Genomic DNA, 20,878 nt, shown 5'->3' with positions numbered 1-20,878 from the left:
TGGAGGAGGTGCTCGAGAACTCTACTCTCACGGCCCTCCCAGGAATAGTAGGTGGTGAAGGTGGATGGATTGATGGTTGGATGACTTCAAAAGAAACTAGATAAGTCACTTGCAGAGGTTTGGGGACAGCATCTTTGCGAAAAAGTACCGTTTCTGCAGGGACGTGAACTTTAAAGTTACGGAATAGAGAGATTACTGGTGGAACTCCTGTCTTGTAGCTTCATAAAAGATGCACGAACTGTGCTGGGTCTCCAACTGATATTGTGTTCAGTAGAACAATTATCTGTCAAAGTAATTTTAGAGAAAATCCTTAGCTTATTTTGCCGGTATCCAGTTAATATCTTTAATTGTGAAACGAATTCCAAGAAGCACAAATGGTAAGAACACGTACCATTTAGAAGGATTCGGTTAAACATTGAGAGCCGCCTTGAATCGGTGTTGGAAACCTTCAACAATGCTGTTAGCTTTCGGATTATAGATAGTAGTAGTAGTAGTAGTAGTAGTAGTAGTAGTAGTAGTAGTAGTAGTAGTAGTTCGAATCCTACTGCAACCATTCATTTGAAAATTCATGAAACAGAATGGATTCGAATCGACGTTCTCTGTTAGTTGGACAGATACCGCCTGCCTCAAGCTGGGCAGCCCCTCAGCCAGTTAGGCGCTGTTCTGTCACAACCCACTTGTTCCACTGGGTGTGTGGAGCTTAGGGGAACCAACATCTTGAACCGTGAGCTGTAAACATTGCACCATGAAAAATGAACAAGTAAACAAGCAACGCAACGCAAAAAAACAGCAATCAGACTCGGATTTGGAACATAGGGACCATGACAACTGGTCTGTTAGAGGACCTTCGAAAAATCAGCAACACACGCACGACAGCAGTGATCAACAACGAACTGCTACGACTACGAGTGTGCATTGCAGCACTCCAGGAACGAGACTTCCAGACTCGAGGATCCTTCGTGAAAGAGATATCTTTTTCTGGTAAGGGAAAGGCACAGATGAAGTCAGAGAGCATGGTGTCGGCTTTGCTGTGAAGAACTCTCTACTAAAGTTGGTAGAACTCAACAGTAACGGTTCAGAGCGAACACTTCTGATGGGCTTATCAACCTTTTCAGTGCTCCTCTTCGTTTCAAAGATGTCTGTAAGAGAGATATGAAGTTGCTTGATCTGGACGACCTGAGATGGGAGGCAGTTGCAAATGATCGCCCACACTGGAGGCAAATACTGCGAAAGGGAATGAAGAGAGCGAGAGAAAAACAGGAACTCGCCATCAGAGAAAAGCGCACTCGACGGAGGGAAAAATCAGTAGCACTGGCAGAGAGTTCCTTCAAATGCAATCGCTGTATGCTTGACTTCCACTCCCGTGTGGGCTTGTACAGCCACAACAGCTGACACGATTTCTTTGGGTGCAGATCCATGGTGACGGATGCCTACTACTTACAATCGCCCCAATTCAGCCTAGCTAAAAATGCATTAACTCTCTACAACATACCGTTTCAGGCATAGCACACCCAATGTTTAAATCATTAATTGTATAGAAATTACTTCGTTACAACTAAAGACATTTAACAGGCTTAAATCTAAAACAAAAAAGAAAAAAATTTCTATATCCTTGTATGATCAGCTTCACTTTTATATTCACTATAACAACACAGGACAAAAACTACGGATCTTGTTAAATTTCTTCCAACCAGTTGAGGTTTTTCAAATTTATGCTAAAACATATACGAATAAGATTTTCTAGATTTGTCGTACTCTCTTTACTATATCTCACTCTCTGATGGACTTCTTTCAGCTTCCGCCTACCAAATCCATTCATAATGTAGAAACGTTTCTCATGGTCCCAGTTAACAAAATAGAAAAGATGTTGCTCAGGAGGATAGTGAGGGAGATACGCTGGAACAGCCGCTCTAACTCAAGGAGTTCAGACTTGTTGACAGCCATCTCCGCCCCGATAACGGTGAGCAGGAAAATCATCCGGGAGGCCAAGAGCACCGGCGGTCTCCACTGTCATAGGACAGCGACCGATATCTTGAACGTTTGCTTTTCTCAGCCTAGCGAGCAGCGGCGCCTGGGCTGGGAGCTGACCACGCCAAGTTGCAACTGGAGGTGTCACAGTATGGGGCATCCCAGTTGAAAGGCATACCGTACGGAACGGTGAAATTTCCCCCTTGAAAATTGAAAACAAAAAGTTAGAAGCATTTAAAATTGTAATTTTAATCAATCGAAGGGGTCCACTGCAACCTATTGTAGATCAGAACTATCATCTGTCATAGAAATAACCAAAGACAACGAAGACAAAACCTTTACATGGTCTTCCGACCTGCTAGAAACGGCAGCCAAATCATTCTTAAGTTATACCATCGAGTCCAAAAAAACGAAAATGACAACACATTATGATGTAGTTGGATTTATTGGTAATTTTCATTCAAACACGATTTTTATCCTTGGGTAGCAATTGTTACTTCGTATTTGCTTACCTCTAGAAAGTATGAAAAGTAGATAATATTTCCTTCAAATTTTGCTTTTGTTATATGTATTCGAACTCCAAAGAATCTCTCTCAACACATAGTTATGACACTATCCCAAATAATCCTGCTCATGAGCAGAGATGCACTATTGTCAGCCACTGAGGGACATGCTCAAGTGGTTAAGATCAAGCAACTGACAAATTTGTGGCATTGAGCAGAATATTTGCTTTAACGATATTTCTGCTCCAGCAACTCAGCACTGAATCTGTTTGAAATGTAATGGAAAATAGATCAGTTTCAAAACATTGATGTCCAGGTCACTGAAGCAAAGTTTGAAGGGAATAGTAGTCATTTCCTTTGACTTCCAGCTAGAAGCAAATAGGAAATAACACTTACTGGCCAAAGACAATAGAAAAAAAATTGTTACACAGTCTACAGTATTAATACATCGTTATATGGTCTTAACAGCAATACTTAATATATCGATAACATTTAATCATAAGCATTGTATGTATTAATAACAAACGTGTTCAGCGTTATGTTTACGGTAATTTCAATTCAAATTCTTCCCTTTCTTCCTAGCAAAAAGCCGTTTCTTTTACCTAAAATCTAAGTATGGTTAATTTGAAAAATAATCACAATACACACACACGTGGCTGTGTGATAAGAAGCTTTCTTCCTCCGGGTTCGGGCCTATTGAGTGGCACCTTGGGCAAATGTCATCTACTATAAGATTCAAGCCGACCAATGTCTTGTGATTGGATTTGGTAGACAGAAACTGAAAGAAGCCCACCATATAACTTATATATACACATACACACACATACAGTTCATCGCAGATTTTTCTGGCTAATATATGTAAATTTATATAGCGGGTTTCTGCGGCCGATAGGTATTTATATATATTTTTTTATCTAAGTATTTCTCTGGAAGGTTTCGGAACGTAACACCCGCGATAGTCGAGGCATGATGTAAATATGTGAGCATCCTCTACTACCATCGCTTGACAACACAATTTGGTGTGTTTACAGCCCCGTAACTTAACAGTTCGGCAAAAAGACAGATAGAATAAGTACTAAGCTTGAGAAAAAAGTCCTGGGGCCTATTTGTTCCGACAAAAACCCTTCAAGGCTGCAGTCAAATGACTAAAACAAGTAAAAGATTTTACATATACATATATTAAGAGAGGGGGGAGAGAGGCACGTGTGTGCAAAAATTTGTGTATTCGGGTTTGATATGGAAATTTTTCACTGAATGTTTCTCTTTATTTGATGTGGATCATAACAAGTATATTGAGGAACACCTGCACCTTGAAGCGTTTTAGGCAAACGACCTCAATAGTAATTCTTTAGCCTGCTACCTACTCTACCGGGCTATTTTGCCGAACAGGTTAAGTTACAAGGACAAACCAACACTTGTTATCAAACGGTAGTAAAGAACAAACACAGATAAAGACATGCGTACATATTTTACGTAAGCACGCTATTCTTTTTGTTACATATTTGTCTTGGGTAACTGTCGATCACCACCACTGTTAGATTTGCCTGTAATTCAAGATTCCTAGAAGCCTTCAAATGAAACTGAAGGCACTAGTGCAAAAAAGGAACCCCAAAAGACTTGATGCGAAAGACAAAACCAGTTACATTACCAAAACATTAATCCCTGCAACATCTACAGTGCAAAAGTAAAGACCCCCTTCGATCACGAATGACCATGGGATTGCACCTAGAAAGTTACCCTTCTAGGCACATATCCGGGAAGGTTGTTTTATGGAAGACCAGCAGTCGCAGTCGCCTATGCATACTAGTCTCTCCTCTCCACACCAGCGGTGTTATCCAAGGGAAAGGCCAACAAAGCTTAGGACCAGTGACGTCGCAACTCATTTCTACAAATGAGTGAACCGGAGCGTGAAAAAAAAAGTGTCTTGTTCAAGAATACAACACACAGCCCAGTCCAGGAATCGAACTCAACCTAAAGATCGTAAACTCGACGCTCTAACCACTGAGCCATGCGCCTTCGCACAGAGTGAATAATACAAAAAAAAATAAAGAGAAAATTAAGTCAAGAAGTAACTCAGTTACCTGCTCGAACCCTATTTTTCATAGATTTAATGTGATGCATTGTACCGATAAAGCATGATAGTAATTGCCAAAAGTTTTCAAGACGATTTGCAGGAAAATGATGGTGAAAACTTTAAAACACCTTTCAGGCCAGTACGAGGGGGTGCTGAAAAGTTCTTGGTTTTAGGTAAAAGAAAATACGGGAGGATCAAATAATTATAATTTTTATTCAACATATTCCCCTCACAGGTTCACACACTTATTGCAGCGGTCGTTCAGTTTTTCTAAGCTCTATAAAAGAACTCGGAAGGTTGGTCCTTTCGGCAAAGTTTAATTTGCCTATACAGATAGGGCATGGATGAATAAAACATTTTCAAAGAAGGATTTACATGTCTATTTCTCCAAATATAATTACAATAAAACAACTCCTTTTAGACAATGCATCAAGCTACCTAGTGAAGTTAAATGAGTTTTCTTATAACCTGAGAGTGGAATGTATCCAATATTTCTTTTGCTCCAGCCAGTGAAGTGATGTGTGATAGCTAACTTCAAGGCATATCGAGAACTTTCAACAACTAATGAACGTTATTGACAAGGAGGTTAAACCAGATTAGCAACTTCTGGATTAACTTCAAGATAATAGATGCTGCCGATAACGGAGTCATAGGATGAAGTGGTGCCCTCCTCAAGCGGAAAGTCTACATCAAATTCGGAAATATATTGTAATGATGAATGGATTGAGGACATCAGAAAATAATGTGGTTCAGTTTGTGTTCGATAAAGTTAATCCAGTGAGGAGTTAGAATAAGCTAAGAATACATAAATTGCACTAACTCCATTTAAATTTACTTCAAAGAAAATCGTTAAAGAGTTGTGTCACATATATCTGCAAGTTTTTACTAACAACCCTAATCGAGATGAGAAAATTTACAAGAGGGGTTTACAAGGAGTCCAGTTCCTACACTGAGCTATACAGAGATGATACGCATGCCATTGGCATAGATATCGACAATGACACAGTAATCAACATATTTTGTGGTAAGAATGTATTATATTACTATTTTTCTTCATTCCCTAGTATTTTTCACTTCAAATGTTTTACATATATATCTCAAATTGTTGGATCAGGTAATGAAAGTCACGAAGAGGGTCATAACCCAACTAATTAGGGAGAGAGAGAGTTAGTTTAGATGAGATGCAGTTTTGGTTTGTGCCAAGAAGCACCACTGATGCTATATTTCTGGTAAGACAGCTGCAGAAGAAATTCCTAGTCAAAGATAAACCTGCGTACTTGGCTTTTGTTGACATGGTGAAAGCATTCGACAGGGTGCCCCGATCCCTTATCTGGTGGTCAATGCGGAAACTAGGGATAGATGAGTGGTTGGTGAGAGCTGTACAAGCCATATACAGGGATGCTGTCAGTAAGGTAATGGCTAGCAATAAGTATAGTGAAGAATTCCAGGTAGAAGGGTTCACCAAGGATCAGTCCTCAGTCTCCTCTTATTCATAATAGTCCTTCAGGAAATAGCAAGTGAATTCAAGACAGGCTGCTCTGGGAGCTCCTCTATGCTGATGACCTTGCTCTAATAGCTGAGTCACTACCAGAACTATTAAGTTTCAGATGTGGAAGCAAAGTCTAGAATCGAAAGACCTTAGAGTCAACCTAGCAAAAACCAAACTCTTAGTAAGTAGGAAGGTAGAAAAATCACAAATCCCTTCAGGTACATGCTCGATCTGAAGAAAAGGCGCAGGTAGAAACTCCATAAGATTACCCTATGTAAGCTATGAACACATAGGAGGTGCAGCAATATCAACGTAAAGTTAACTGGGAAGAGAATTTTTGAGTGGCAGATGCACAGGTCCAATAAACACCGAAGATATACAGAAAACAGATTCCATCACGTCAGGGGAAGAACCGAGGAGTAGTTGATAGCTTCCGTTACCTAGGTGACCAAGTCAGTAGAGGGGGTGGATGCTAGAATAAGAATAGCCTGGACAAAGTTCGGAGAGCTCCTACCTCTGCTAGTAACAAAGGGTCTCTCGCTCAGAGTGAAACAGACTGTATGATGCATGTGTGCAAACAGCCATGCTACACGGCAGTGAATCATGGGCTGTAACTGCTGAGAAAATGCGTAGGCTTGAAAAAAATGAAGCTAGTATGCTCTACTGGATGTGTAATGTCAGTGTGCATGTACAACAGAGTGTACGCATCCTGACAGAAAAGTTGGACATAAGAAGCATCAAATGTGGTGTGCAAGAGAGACGACTGCGTTTGTATGGCCATGTGTTGCGTATAGATGAGGACAGCTGCGTGAAGAAGTGTTACACCCTAACAATGAAGGAATCTGTGGAAGAGGAAGACCCAGGAAGACATGGGATGAGGTGGTGAAGCACGACTTCCGAACGTTGGGCTTCAGAGAGGCAATGACAAGCGATTGGGACCTTTGGAGATTTGCCGTGCTTGAGAAGACCCGACAAGCCAAGTGAGATCATAGCTGTGGCCGATGCCAGTGTCGCATAACTGGCCCAATCGGTGGGCAATGTGCCGTGCTTGTGAAGACCTGTTGAACCAAGTGAAATCGTAGTCGTGGCCGATGTCAGTGGCACGTAAAAAGCGCCATTCGAGCGTGACCGATGCCAGTACCGTCAGATTGGCACCCATACCGGTGGTACGTAAAAAGCACCATTCAAGCGTAGTCAATGCCAGTGCTGCCAGACTAGCTCTCGTGCCGGTGGCACGCAAAAAGCACCCACTACACTCTCAGAGTGATTGGCATTAGGAAGGGCATCCAGTTGTATAAACTTTGCCAAATCAGACTGGGCCCTGATGCAGCCTTCCGGCCTACCAGTCCTCAGTCAAACCGTCCAACCCATGTCAGCATGGAAAGCGGACGTTAACGATGATGCTATTGAGAGATATATATATATATATATATAGTACTGAGTATGTTTAGAAACTGTTATTTTCGAGCTGCTTGCTTTTGTAGTTGTTAAAAATATCAGTAGCCATGCATTACCATGTAACCACACAAAAACCGGTGAAAAAATTAATTTTACCTTATGGCAGGTTTTTCTGAAATGCATTATTTCTGTAATAACAGGAAGTTCCTGTAACATACAATATTTTAAATTTATAGAACAGTAACATTTATTATTATTCAGGTCACTGCCTGGAATCGAACTCGGAATCTTGGGGTTAGCAGCCCACGCTTTTAACCACTACACCATATGCCCATGGCATATTTAGATGCACTCAGTATAACAATTGCTATTCTTACAACTAGCTAGACTGTATTGTCTGGCATCACATTGACTTGGTTGTGTAACCTCTCTAAAAAGTAATATAAAAATATAAACAAATATTTGTTTCTTTTATAAGTGTTGATATATATATATTGTAAGATACAAATAAAATAATTTATTTTCAAATGCAGAGACATCGTTAGAACAGCAGAAATATTGTGTCTTCAAAGGATGTCAGTTTGAGTGCCTCATGGCTGTTTCTAGACATATTTTTCTTTGTAATTGACCCAATAATTTAATCTATATTCGAAAATAAATTATCATCTTATTTGTATCTTACAATTTTAAAATGTTGAGGTAATTAGAGTTGGGCTATTAATAATATCTTTCGTATTTTCTGACCCCATTTTCCTATCTGGATATTTTCTCACCATCATATTTTACAAATCATTCAATGCTCTGAACTACTTATGCCAGAGTTGCTAGACTTATTTAAGTTCAAGTTAGAAGTGAAATTGGAAAGAGAAAAATGGGTGAAGGAAGGAGCTGAGTGTTTCCATGTTCCTGAATGACGGTTCACATTAAAATTTTAATTTCAGGATCTTTCCACAAACATATTTGTTACATTCTAAAAAAAAACAGTTTAATCCTTTGCTTGTCCTGTGTATTTCATGTGATTCACAGGACACTTTCCCTGGTGTCTATATATCACATACTCCAATTTTTTCCAACTACCAGAGTAACTTGGAATTAATGAAAGGAAAGCTTTATATCACTCAAAACATATGAAATAACTGATAACCATAAAGTCTGAAAGAAAACATGGACATTTGAGATATACTTATGAAAATGCTTTTGGACAAGCAAAAATTTTATCAATCTGAAAAAAAATTTAAATCACAAAACTGAATCAGAATTGTCGTAAACAGCAGAACCAAGTAACACATGGCAATATGGAAGTAACACATATTATGATGTTAATGACATTGATAAAAATAAGTAAACAAAAAATATAATTCAAGTATATTTTGCTTTCTTTTTTTTTAATCAGTAGTTTTATTTTGTTCAAAGCAGATTTGCTTTCCATAAGAATTATCATCTACATCTTCCTTTATTTTTGGCAAGGTTTCCAAGAGAGCAACTGTGTTTTACTCTCCACATTATCATTATATATATATATATATATATATATATATATATATATATTATATATATATATATAGGCCATTCTAGGATACAACTGGGAGAAAGAAAACAAAAGTATTTAATACATAAAGTGGAAAGTTTGTTTCTTCATTTGAATTTAAAGCTTCATGTTGTCATTACTCTGAGTTTCCCTCAAAGAGTATGAGAAACCCAGAGCTAGAACAATGCAAAACTTTGGCATTGAATAACAGATTGAGACATTGTTAGCACCAGATATTAATGTGATGCATGGCAAAATTATCAAGGGATACAGCAATGTGACTTTCTTGATTAGATATATAACAGAAACAAACAGCTTCAGATAGCAAATTTCATTTCAGCTTTCCTCTTTTCTTTTGGTAATTTAAAAAATTTTTTATTTTATATTTCATTTTTTCTTTTCCATATTTCATTTCTTTCCTTTTCTTTTTAGAAATTAAAGATTACTTTATAATACATAAATCATCTGTATGTAGTGTGTCTGTGTTTGTTTATTACAGGGTAGTTTTTCAGTGAATCATAGATTTTATTACAGTCTTAACAAAGATACAATGGTTTAACAGAAATACCTTGACACAGTGAAACTAGTTTTTAGTACAAAAACAAATTGGTGACTCAGAATAATAAGTACCATTACTGCTTTAAAACTTAAATATAAAAAGTCAGAGCATGTATCTAGATATACCAAGTTAAGTGTATATTATCTAAACTATGAAAAGTGTCTAGCTAACAACACCCCCGTCTCATCAAATTCAGTTTCACATATTCTCTTGCTAAACATCTATTGCCTAAACTTAAAATGCTGGGACTGGTGATTGTATTTTAACAATTATAATAAAAATTAATAGAAATTAAATGCTTGGGTCAAATATAATTAAGGATTATAAAGAAAAAAACAAAGAGGGGTAGGAAAGTAAGCATGCTAGATGAGAATCAGACTTCTAAATTGTTTGAGAAAAAGGAACAAGTAACCAGACCAAAACATAATGTTACATTGTACCATTTGACAAGATGTTTGTATGTATGTGATATACATAAGTTTTTTCATGACAACCAGTGGTATTAGTTGAAGCAATTAGTTCTAACAGATGGATGCTCTTCCTAGTCATACACTGCCACTGTACAGTCTGGATACCACCACAATCAAACTTATTCACTATGGATATCATTACTGTTGTTATACATACTACTCCCAGTCACACAAATACCTTTAGTGGCTTTGCATCATCATAAGAACTGCCAAAGTTACAATTAACTCTTCTTGCTACAGATTGTGATTGTGTGTGTGTGTGTGTGTGTGTGTGTGTGTGTATATATATATATATATATATATATATATATATTATATTGTAAATTTGTTTTCACCAGGAACATCAAATTTCACTTGAATGCTTATCCAGTCAGATGAAAATTTAAAGAGATCCACTCAAGATGAATTTTATAAATTTGAGTCTACTTTCAGTATTGAGTCCCCCATCAGTTCAATCGTTGTTCTTAAATCTTCTTTAAAATAAGGACTTGAACAAACTGTGTAAATGCCATACACATGCATGCATGTAATAGACACACTCACATATACATCCACACATGCACATAGTGTAGTGCAAGCAGGCAAAAGTATTCAATACAATTAGGAGTGTGTCCAGTCTTGTATATGTATATGTAATTATATTTGAGATAAACAGATTCTAGCTGTAGATATATTTGATCAACTGATTATACTCATCAGTGGGGTTTAAAACTAATGAAACAACTCTAAGCAGTAGATTGTCATTGTCTATCATGTACAGAGAGAGAAAAGGAAGAAGACATTTAAAACACTCAAGGAAGAATTTGAGTATGAATCAGGAAGTTAAATTTACTTCACTCTTTGCAATTAAGTTTTTTTTCTTTTGCTCTCTTTTTAAGGTTTTTATTCAACTAATTTTGACTAGACAACACATGGGGCTCCTTCAAAAGATATCTGGAATAAGGTTACTTGACAGGAAACATAAAAAAGAAATCAGGGAGTCTCTCAAAGGTCAGGTCACTACATCTCTGCAATAGATAGTATATATGGCCTCAGTTGGTCATGCATGGTAATCCAGCCAGAAAATCTAATGACAGTCACTTCTGATAGGACCCTGTGGAAGAGGTGCCTGAAGACTTTACTCTCAAAATCCTCCTAGGAATACCTGGTGCAGAAGATGGATGAGTAGAGAAGATGGAACACACAACCAAATTCTTCTTCCTTGAGAACTTCAAATAAACCACCACCACTGCACTCACCCTGCAGCATTTATAACAAACAATTGTTAGTCAACATTGTTTAATATAATTTCATTAATTTCAATCTTGCAAACGTGTATGATGTTTAATTAACCAAATTAAGCTGTGATTTGGGCTGTGTAATCTGTTTGTCTCATGCAGTACATACATGCACGTACACATACACACATTATGTGAATGAAAATGTTATGCCTATGAATGGATTTGCTCACTTGCATGCAGCGCTTGCTTCTCGTTACTTCATTTCAATCTATGTAACAGTTTCTTTTCTGCCTGGAATCAATAGTAATAAGTTACCTCTTCTCTCAAAATTGCAGGCCATATGTCTAAATTATTATTATTATTATTATTATTATTAGGAGCAACAACAGCAGTAGTAGTTTTCTAGGCATCAAACACAAACACACATTTATCATCCCAACAGCAAAACTTATTTAACAAGGTAGCTACAATATTTAACTTCCAGCTTTGGCCATTATCATCATCATCATCATTGACATCATATTAACAGACCAATTAAATATGGCTTACATAATAAGTCATTGTACTATAATTATCATTTCTTTATTATAATCATCATCAAAATTGTAATTAATCATCATTTTTTCATAATCATCATCATTATTTTTCCATATTATTGCTATTTTTGATGTTATAGTTATTGGCTTTAAACTTGAAATTTTATAATTTTTTTAATTATTAAATTTATTCCAGTCTCATATCTGTAATAGAGTCATGTGTATGTATATATATACGAGTGTCTGTGCATGTCTCAAATGTGTGTGTGTATGAGTGTTTGTGTACGTGTCTCAAGTGTGTAGGTGTGTGTGTATACACATGTATCTGTTGTGCTTTAAAAATCTAAATTTATTCAATACAATAACACCAACCTCCCTACCCCACCAAACCCAATCTCTTTGTTTCTTTCTCCCTTATATAGTTAGAGAATAATTTTTAAGTTAAAACAGATTATCACAGAATTCCTAAATCAGAAGCCAGGGTTAGAGGGAGCTGTTGCCCGCTAAGTCGTTTATCGTCAATTGCGCAAATCCTACCAGGGATTTATCATCAGGTGCTTCAGTGGGTCCAAATCCGGAATTCTACAAAGACAAAGAAGGAAAAACATATAGATGTACAAACAATTAGTAACAGATAGGCAGCTGAAGCACTTGCATACACGAGTTTCTCATGATATAGATATACAAATGTAGACTATTAACAATTTAAATATAGAAACATACCTGTGTATATGTGAATACATATATGTAAATATGTGTGTGTGTGTATATATGTGTATATGCATGCTTGTGTGTGTGTGTGTGTGTGTGTGTGTGTGTGTGTGTGTGTGTGTGTGTGTGTGAGAGAAATTGTGATAAACATAAGGTTATATTATCTGTCTTCCACATATTTTATGATTTTGGCTATCTGCAACCTCTGCAAACTTAACAACAACCAACAGTCAAGTTCCATGTTCCATGCTAGCATGGGTGGGACATACACACACACATATATAGAGAGAGATGTGTGTATGTATATATATGTATACACACACACACATCAGGTCTGTACATGAAAATTTCAGAATTCATCTTACCAAAGCAAAAGTAATGTTTTTATTTTCAGTCGGGTTATCCAACACTTTCTGCAAATTAGCAGCAACTGGAAATAGAGGAGTTAATTAATATTATTATTTATTTGTATTGTATTGTCCTGAATTCTATTATGCTGTAGAAATTATGATTGTTCAACTAGAGTCCAAGAACAAAAGAAAGAAAAGAATTCTCACATTTTAAAACAAATAAATCTTAGATTATGTAAAGTTTAAAAGTTTTGATAAGTTTGAAAGCATGGGAAAAGTGGAATCTGTTATTTCAAGGCTGACTCAAGATTAACTCAGCATCTTTGAAAAAAAAAACAGAAAAATTATTTATCAAGGGTTAGTCCCCACCCTACAAAACATCAGATTCATCTTTTCCCCCATCACCAATTAACTTATCCCGGATAGGACTTTAAACTGCATCAGGGACTGGAATCCTTGCTAAAGATATCCAGGGTTTGATGAGTGCAGTACCATCTCTTAGCCATGATTGTTCCCGGGTTTATTCTGACTCAAAGTAGTAGCACATGTCAAGATCTGAGCTATGGGTTTAAATAGCATATAACCACCCAAGCCAAGGTGCATCAAAATTACAGGATGCAGTAAAGTGGATGTGAACTATTTCAGCAAATGAACTTCTTGAGTCAAAGGCAAATATTACGAGATATTGAAAAAATAAACAGATAACAAACTGTCAACAACCAGGATCAACAGGTTCAGTTAGCAAACTATTACTATCAGCTGCAGTCATTGCTTGCACAGGTAAGATACTTTAGCTAATGAAAGAGCTATGTGACTAAAAACATAAGCCAAACATCCAAGCAGCATCATTCAACCAGGACATCTGGCATAGAAGAATTGCATTGGTCTGGTCAAGTTGTAAGTGATGATGATGCTGAACTCATCAAAACTCATGAACTCCACTGAATAATGTTTGCTAGCACACACCATAACTACTTCCTTTGGAATCTGTCTTTATATGTTACATCTTTAAGAAGACTTTCTGTGTTGAGCTGCTTCCTAAAATTAATGTAAAGAAGGCAAACCATTCTGAAGACAACATGGGTAATGAATAAATTATATATACATACATACACACACACACACCCAGAACCATGATAATAGCTTAGGAGTGAAATTTAGGATTTCTTAGGTTTCCTTTGAATTGAATTTGATAAAAGTTTCCCCAGCTGGTTTGTACACTATGGCAACACCGTTGTTATGTTTTCATTATTCTGTGTAATGTCCTTTCTTTTTTATTTCAGATTCTTCAGTTTTTTGGGTGAACCATGCTAATAGCTTTTGAATGAAAATAACCCATTGAGACATTTTTTGTTGGAAAATGAAGGTTGATGATACATATTTAAGCATACATTGAGTATATATTTAACAGAAAACTAAAATGATATAATATTTATTGACATAATGAATTATTTAACCACATGAGCATCATTTCAATGGATAACTTCAAAAACCCTATTAGTCATGGAATCTGTCAATTTCTTAATAGCAGCAGATTGGACTACCTCTGCTGCAGCTTTCATGGTAAATTGGTGTCCATCAGCATAAACATCTTGTTTAATGATGGACTGAAGATTTTCAATAGGGTTGAGATCCAGAGATGCTAGCAGCCACACCATCAACCTTTCACCTTGTATACTGTAAGATCTTAGGAATGTTTGGGTGGTCCTAGTAGAGTGGGAGGGAGTATTATCATGTATGAATACGAATTCCTTAGAAGTGACAGCAGTATGTCATCTAGCCAGGGATCCAAGAACTCCTTCAGGAGATTGCAGTAGGCGGCTGCAATAACTTTAGCTCCTTCAAGGCATTCTGACTAGGCCAACAAGTCTGTCCCCAATGATACTAGTCCAAAACACGACTCCTCTACCCTGGTGTTGACATCATAAACATTGGTGACACTCAACTCCAAAATAGACTCAACCATTTTCCTAACTGTCAGGCTCACCAAGGGTTGCCCTGGCTTCCTCAGTCAACAGAACACAACTCATGTCTAACGTCATGTACTTTTGGGCCCACTGAAGCCTCAAACTCCAGTGAGGAGGCAGCTTCAGGGATTCTCACAAGGAAGTCATGGTCCTGAGGATGCAATTTCTGGTTTTACAGTACATGAGGAAGTCTGGAGGTGGTGAAAATAGCTTTGCTTGTTTGTCCAGATTTCCTATGTAACTTGCAGCCAATATTCCTTAAATCCCTAGCTGTCACAGTTAAATCATTCATTATGTCAATAAATGTTATATTATTATTATAGTCTTCCGTTAAATATATACTCAATGTATGCTTAATATGTATCATTAACCTTCATTTTCTGAAAAAAAATGTCTAGATAGGCTATTTTTATTCAAAAGCTATCAGCATGGTTCACCCAAAAACTGAAGAATCTGAAATTAAAAAAAGAAAGGACATTACACAGAATAACAAAAACTAGCTGGATCTGTGAAAAATTCATGGAAAACTTTAAAAAAATGTAAGCATCTGTAAACAGTGTACTGATGCCATGAGAAATGTTTGTATATTATGACCGTCTGTATTTACGTTCTGAGCACAAATTCTGCCGAGATCAACTTTGTCCTTTCAGGGTTGATAAATAAAATATCAATTGTGTACTGGGGTCGATCTAATCAACTGGCTCCCTCCCAACAAAAAATTCAGGCCTAGAAAAGTATATTGTGAGTTACAGAATATAGAAAGTAATGTAACACCAATGACCATGTAATCCAACCAAAATATCTCAGTTACACAAACGTAAACGGAATTACTATTTAACCTTAAAATACATCGTACATATTCAAAGAACCTTACTGTACAAATTGAAATGCAAAAGGGCAAAATAATAAATGGATTTATGAATGAAAGTTTGGTAATTGCATTTATTTCCACCACATGACACTTATTATTGCAAACATCTTTTAACTGACCTAAACTATAAACACACACAAATACATTCATATTTCGAGTTGTTGATGTAATTCAAAGGGGCCAGCCTTGTCATATTCTATGTGAGGCTGAATCTCCCTGAGAACTTCATTAATGTTATGCATGCCTGTGGAGTACTCAGCCATTTGTGAGTTAATTTTATTGTGTGGTAATAAAATGCGAAATTAACATCCAATATTTGCTGTGTGTATGTATCTATGTATGAACTTTTCTTTGGATCTTTCACTTCCTCCTCTGTGTCCCTCTTCTCTCCCGCTTTTGATTCAACAATGTGTATATGTATCTATGAATGTACTTCTCTTGCGATGTGATAAACATTTAAAAACACAAAACAAACACCATCACCACTCACTCTCTCTTTCACTCTTCCTCTTTCTTTCTTACATCCCCTCTGAAATATTTAAAAACACAAAACGAATGCCGTCACCACCATTACTCACTGTCTCTTTCACTTTCACTCTCTCTTACTGCCTCTTCTTTGAAGTAAGTGTGACAGATACAACAGGTATATACAAAAACAAAAAGATAGCATATTAATATTATTGATATAACAACGGTATTGCCATAGTGTGCAAACCAGCTGGGAAAAGTTTTATCAAAATGGATTCACAGAAAACCAAAAAATCCTAAATTTCACTCCTAAGCTATTAGCTTCCATCTTTCTCATTATTCAAGTACCCAACAAACACTGTAAAAGTGAACATGGTTTGCCGGTAAACTACCAGGTGTATACAATATGATTTATTCATTGTATTCATTACGTTTTGCATCGGTTATTTATCATTGATCTTATATAAAAATGAAGCTGTATCCTTTAATTTTCTGCTTTTCTCTACACAAACTGAGAAGATATCTTGTGGAACAGTTATTATTTTCATGGGATATATCTTGTAATCACCTGAGGAAACACATTTACACTGTCAAATACTGCTAATGCAGTTGTTAAGTATCCCACCTGTGAGGGATTGATGCTAGATGGGTCAAAGCAATTGTAGTGATTAATAAACATTCTCATATCTTCCATATCTCTCATTATTCACACACACACACACACACACACACACACACACACACACATGTTTATTTATTTTATTTTATTTTTTATTTTACTTTATCTAGTTTCAGCTCACGAGCTATGGCCATGCTGGGGCACTGCCATTTGGTGTTGCTACATGATTTTACTTCACGAATGCTTTTTAGCAATTGCCATTTGGTGCATGAGAGAGTTTGATGCAGCTGCCCTCATCTGCACCTTTGTGTAACTCTCGATGCCAAAGTTTGGGACAAGTCCTTCAAGGATCTTCCAGATGTATATTATGGCATATCTTTCTCGCCTACGCTCTAAGGAATAGAGTCTTAATCTCTTGAGTCTTTCCCAGTAGCTTATATGCTGCACAGAGGCTATCTTCTTCGTGTAGCTTCATTGGATTGCCTCAAGTTCTGTGATTAACTTGACACTGGATGTGTATATGTATATATATATATATATATATATATATATATATATATATATATATATAGATATATATATATAAAAATACAAAATGGGACAAGAATGCAAAACATCCAGGTAGACAATACAAAGAAAACAAGGATGGGTCATTCGGAGTTTTCTTTCCTCAGTTGAGTTCCAGATTATCTTTGAAATTTCAGCTGGTTATACTTGAGGTTGCTCCATTCTTGCCAGCCCCAAGGAAAAACTAAGCTTGGAAGAAAGTAGCTAATGTATACGAAAACAAGGATGGCGGAAAAACATGGAGAATGTTATACAAATAACAGGACATAGCAGCAAGTGTCTTTTAACTGAGGATGAATTAAATTAAACTGGCATGTGTGGAAATAAAGCCTTACAGCAGGGATACAAGATTCCACAGGCGCAGAGAGGAATATAGATGTTGCATGGACAACGGCCGAACCAAGAAAGTTCAGGCTCGGCCAAACACCAGTCACGTGGGGAAAGAAGAATTAAAGAGGGGTGAGAAAAAATGACACAGGAGAGAAAGCAAGCAAGAAGAGAAGACAAGGAAATGTGAGGGGGGGGGGGGGACAAAAGATATATATATATGTATATATATATATATATATATATATATATATATATACACACACAGACATTTTGCCGTTTATATATATATATATATATGTATATATATATATATATATATATTATTAGTTGTACCTCCAACCGTGCTTTCTTCTGCTGTGATTTTTGCTACCAAGGTATCGGTTAAACTTTTGATTAATCTGCAACAAGATTATTCATCTTTCTATTTCACCAAATATATATATATATATATATATATATATATATATAAACGGCAAAATGTCTGTGTGTGTGTGTGTGTGTCCCCTTTATACAAATCCACTATTTTTCAGTTAGAGGGCTCGTACTTTCTACGGTCATTCAAAACCGTCCAAGGGTGGTCATGCACATCTTTACATTTCCCCAGCCATCCTGCAAAGCCATCAAAAAATCAATAGATGTGACTTTTTTGTGAATTTTCTATCCAAAACCCAATCAAAATGCCCGAAAGTTGATACGCCAATTGAATGCCAGCTAGTTGTACATGATTGGTCAGAGATTTTGACAGTACTCACATGTATGTGTACACACACGCAGCTGTATATGCATGCACTAGCACTATGACTCGGCAACGCCGGGTCATAGTGCTAATATAAATATAAATATATATATATATATATATGTGTGTGTGTGTGTGTACATACATACAGTACCCATTTATATATCATAATTAACGTATATACAGTGTTGATAAGTCAGTTTGTGTGGTATTTGTCCTGAGATAACATCACTTATGGATACGCTGTGTTAAAAACAAATGTTGTCATACATCAAGTATCACACATAGGTGGCTATATTAATTTAATGCTTTCTCAGTTGCACATACTGGATTTATATACAGAGTGGTAGACCACACATTCATTAAACAAATATTTCAACTTGCAGTAAAATTAGGACTCCATGGTTTAAACCACAAGGTTTGGACAGCATGATGTGGTGGTTGGAGATTAAGTGGCATTACTCTAGTTACCTTCACTCCTGCTAAACAGTTGAAAAGCTAACATAAAGATCAATCAGATGTAGTTAAATGTACTTGTTCCTACAAGACTTAGACAAATATTTTTATACAAATATTTAAATTAGTAACAATGAAAAAAATATAATCTACCCATACTGGCTTAAAGTAAAATAATGTGAAAAAGTGCATTAAATATATTTTCCTTTCTTTCTTCTGATTTGTTTACACATATGTCCCATTTAATGCAATTATTGATGTTGAAATCAATAATAGAATTAGCATAATTAATGAATTCAATTTGTATTTTAACAAACTATCAACAATGAATACTATAAATAAACAAGAATAAGATTATAGTGGTTTAGAAACAAAAATGCTGAATGTAAAGAGCATGCCAACCCAATTTTTTTTTTTTAATTTAATAAAAGATAAACACCTGAAAACATTGAATGTTCCTGTTTAAATAAATTACATTTAACCCAGATGAACTATTTCAGTCTTATTTTTGTAATTTTCACATATATTATATATTCTAATGGAATTCCAGGCAAACTCCATTTGGCTCTTATGCACTTTTAGAAAAGTCTGACTTTGGCCCTTGTAAAACTCATAAGTGCTGCCCATCTTCCTCATACTAAACTATAAAACAATTAAAACATCATCATCATTTAATGTCCATTGTCCATCCTGGCATGGGTTGGACAGTTTGACCAGAGGTGACAAGCTACACCAGACTCCAGTCTGATTTGGTATGGGTTCTACAGTTGGATGTCTTCCTAACACCAACCACTTTACAGAATTTGCTGGGTGCTTTTATGTGGAACCACACAGGCGCTTTTACATGACACCACACAGACACTTTTACACGGCACTGCATGGGCACTTTTACATGGCACTGCATGGGCACTTTTACATGGCACTGCATGGGCACTTTTACATGGCATTGCATGGGCACTTTTACATGACATCACACAAGTGTTTTTTTACACAGCACCACCACAAATGCTTTACACCACAAGCAGGATTGGTCTTAACACTTCTGCTGTGGGGTATGGGTCTTTCTGAGTGCAACTAGGTGCCAGGTGTCTCAGTCCTTTGTCATCTCACCTGAAAGGTTCAGTTTTCCAAAGTTGTTCTTCAGTACGTTATATGTATTTCATAATTGTGTGTATCCTGCTCTTTAGAACAGCCACACTGTATCATAGCATGTTGTAAGAGGCAATTAAAAGGGGGTTGGTTTCAAAAATGGAATCAGGACATAAAGTCCAATCTATGTCAGCACAGAAAAGGAAACATGAAAACAATGATGATAAAGTATTTTCTAATTGCAATCAGAATTTAAGATTGCAAAATTTAGAAAACATAAAACAAGCAACCAAAACATGGGATTTCTGGAGCAATGTTACTCGACAGAGTCTCTCCAGGTTGAACTATTACTTCTCCACATTGAGAGGTCACAGTTCTGGTACTACAGACATGGTTAAAATGTCACAGAAAAGTATTGCAAAGGAGATTATTCAAGTCAGGTAAACAGGCAGGAAACCCAAGAGCAGATCAAGAATGAAATGGTTAGATATTATCCATAGTCCCAGTTGATCACACTTGGGGATCCAGTTGGAAAATCTGATGTTGGTTGCTTCTGACAAAACCCTATACAGGAGATGCCCAAGAATTCTACCCTCACAACCCTCTCAGGAATAACTGAATGGAGTGGAGGGAAAGAAATAAAAAAATTTGCTTACCAACAATTAAATCACGACCATCAACAAGACCAGCTTCAACTAGTTCTCTGGAGACACTATCTGATGTATCTAAAAAAACAAAGTTTTGATTTTAGAAACCAGAAAAAAACACACCCATACATCATCATCATCATCATATACATATCTATTGTAAATAAACCCAATTATGTATATCTATTCAAAACAATTAGTTGGATCTGATAGTAGTCGATCACATAACCAAAATTCAGTCTTAGACTTCATTTGTGTCACATTCATAATCATTTAACATCTGTTCTCCATACTGACATGCGTTGGATGTTTTGACTGAAAC

At 36.4% G+C, this 20,878-nt stretch overlaps 1 protein-coding gene across 7 annotated transcripts in view; it reads right to left on the bottom strand.

Annotated features, from left to right (window-relative positions):
- Positions 1-9,329: 9,329 nt before the first annotated feature.
- LOC115219553 (serine/threonine-protein kinase OSR1) overlaps positions 9,330-20,878 on the bottom strand; it is a 249,692-nt gene continuing 238,143 nt past the window's right edge. For all 7 annotated transcript variants that reach the window (XM_036501570.1, XM_029789762.2, XM_029789764.2 and 4 more), the window contains 3 exons: positions 20,566-20,634; positions 12,822-12,886; positions 9,330-12,327 (listed from right to left, as the gene is read on the bottom strand). In XM_036501570.1, the coding sequence (XP_036357463.1) occupies positions 12,229-12,327; positions 12,822-12,886; positions 20,566-20,634 (233 nt within the window). In that variant the 3' untranslated portion in view covers positions 9,330-12,228. The remainder of the gene's footprint in view (positions 12,328-12,821; positions 12,887-20,565; positions 20,635-20,878) is intronic.

The sequence above is a fragment of the Octopus sinensis genome, linkage group LG1, assembly GCF_006345805.1.
Source record: "Octopus sinensis linkage group LG1, ASM634580v1, whole genome shotgun sequence".
Classification (NCBI taxonomy): domain Eukaryota; kingdom Metazoa; phylum Mollusca; class Cephalopoda; order Octopoda; family Octopodidae; genus Octopus; species Octopus sinensis.
The sequence above is the reverse complement of the archived record's forward strand: the minus strand, read 5'-3'. Positions and strand labels throughout refer to the sequence as shown.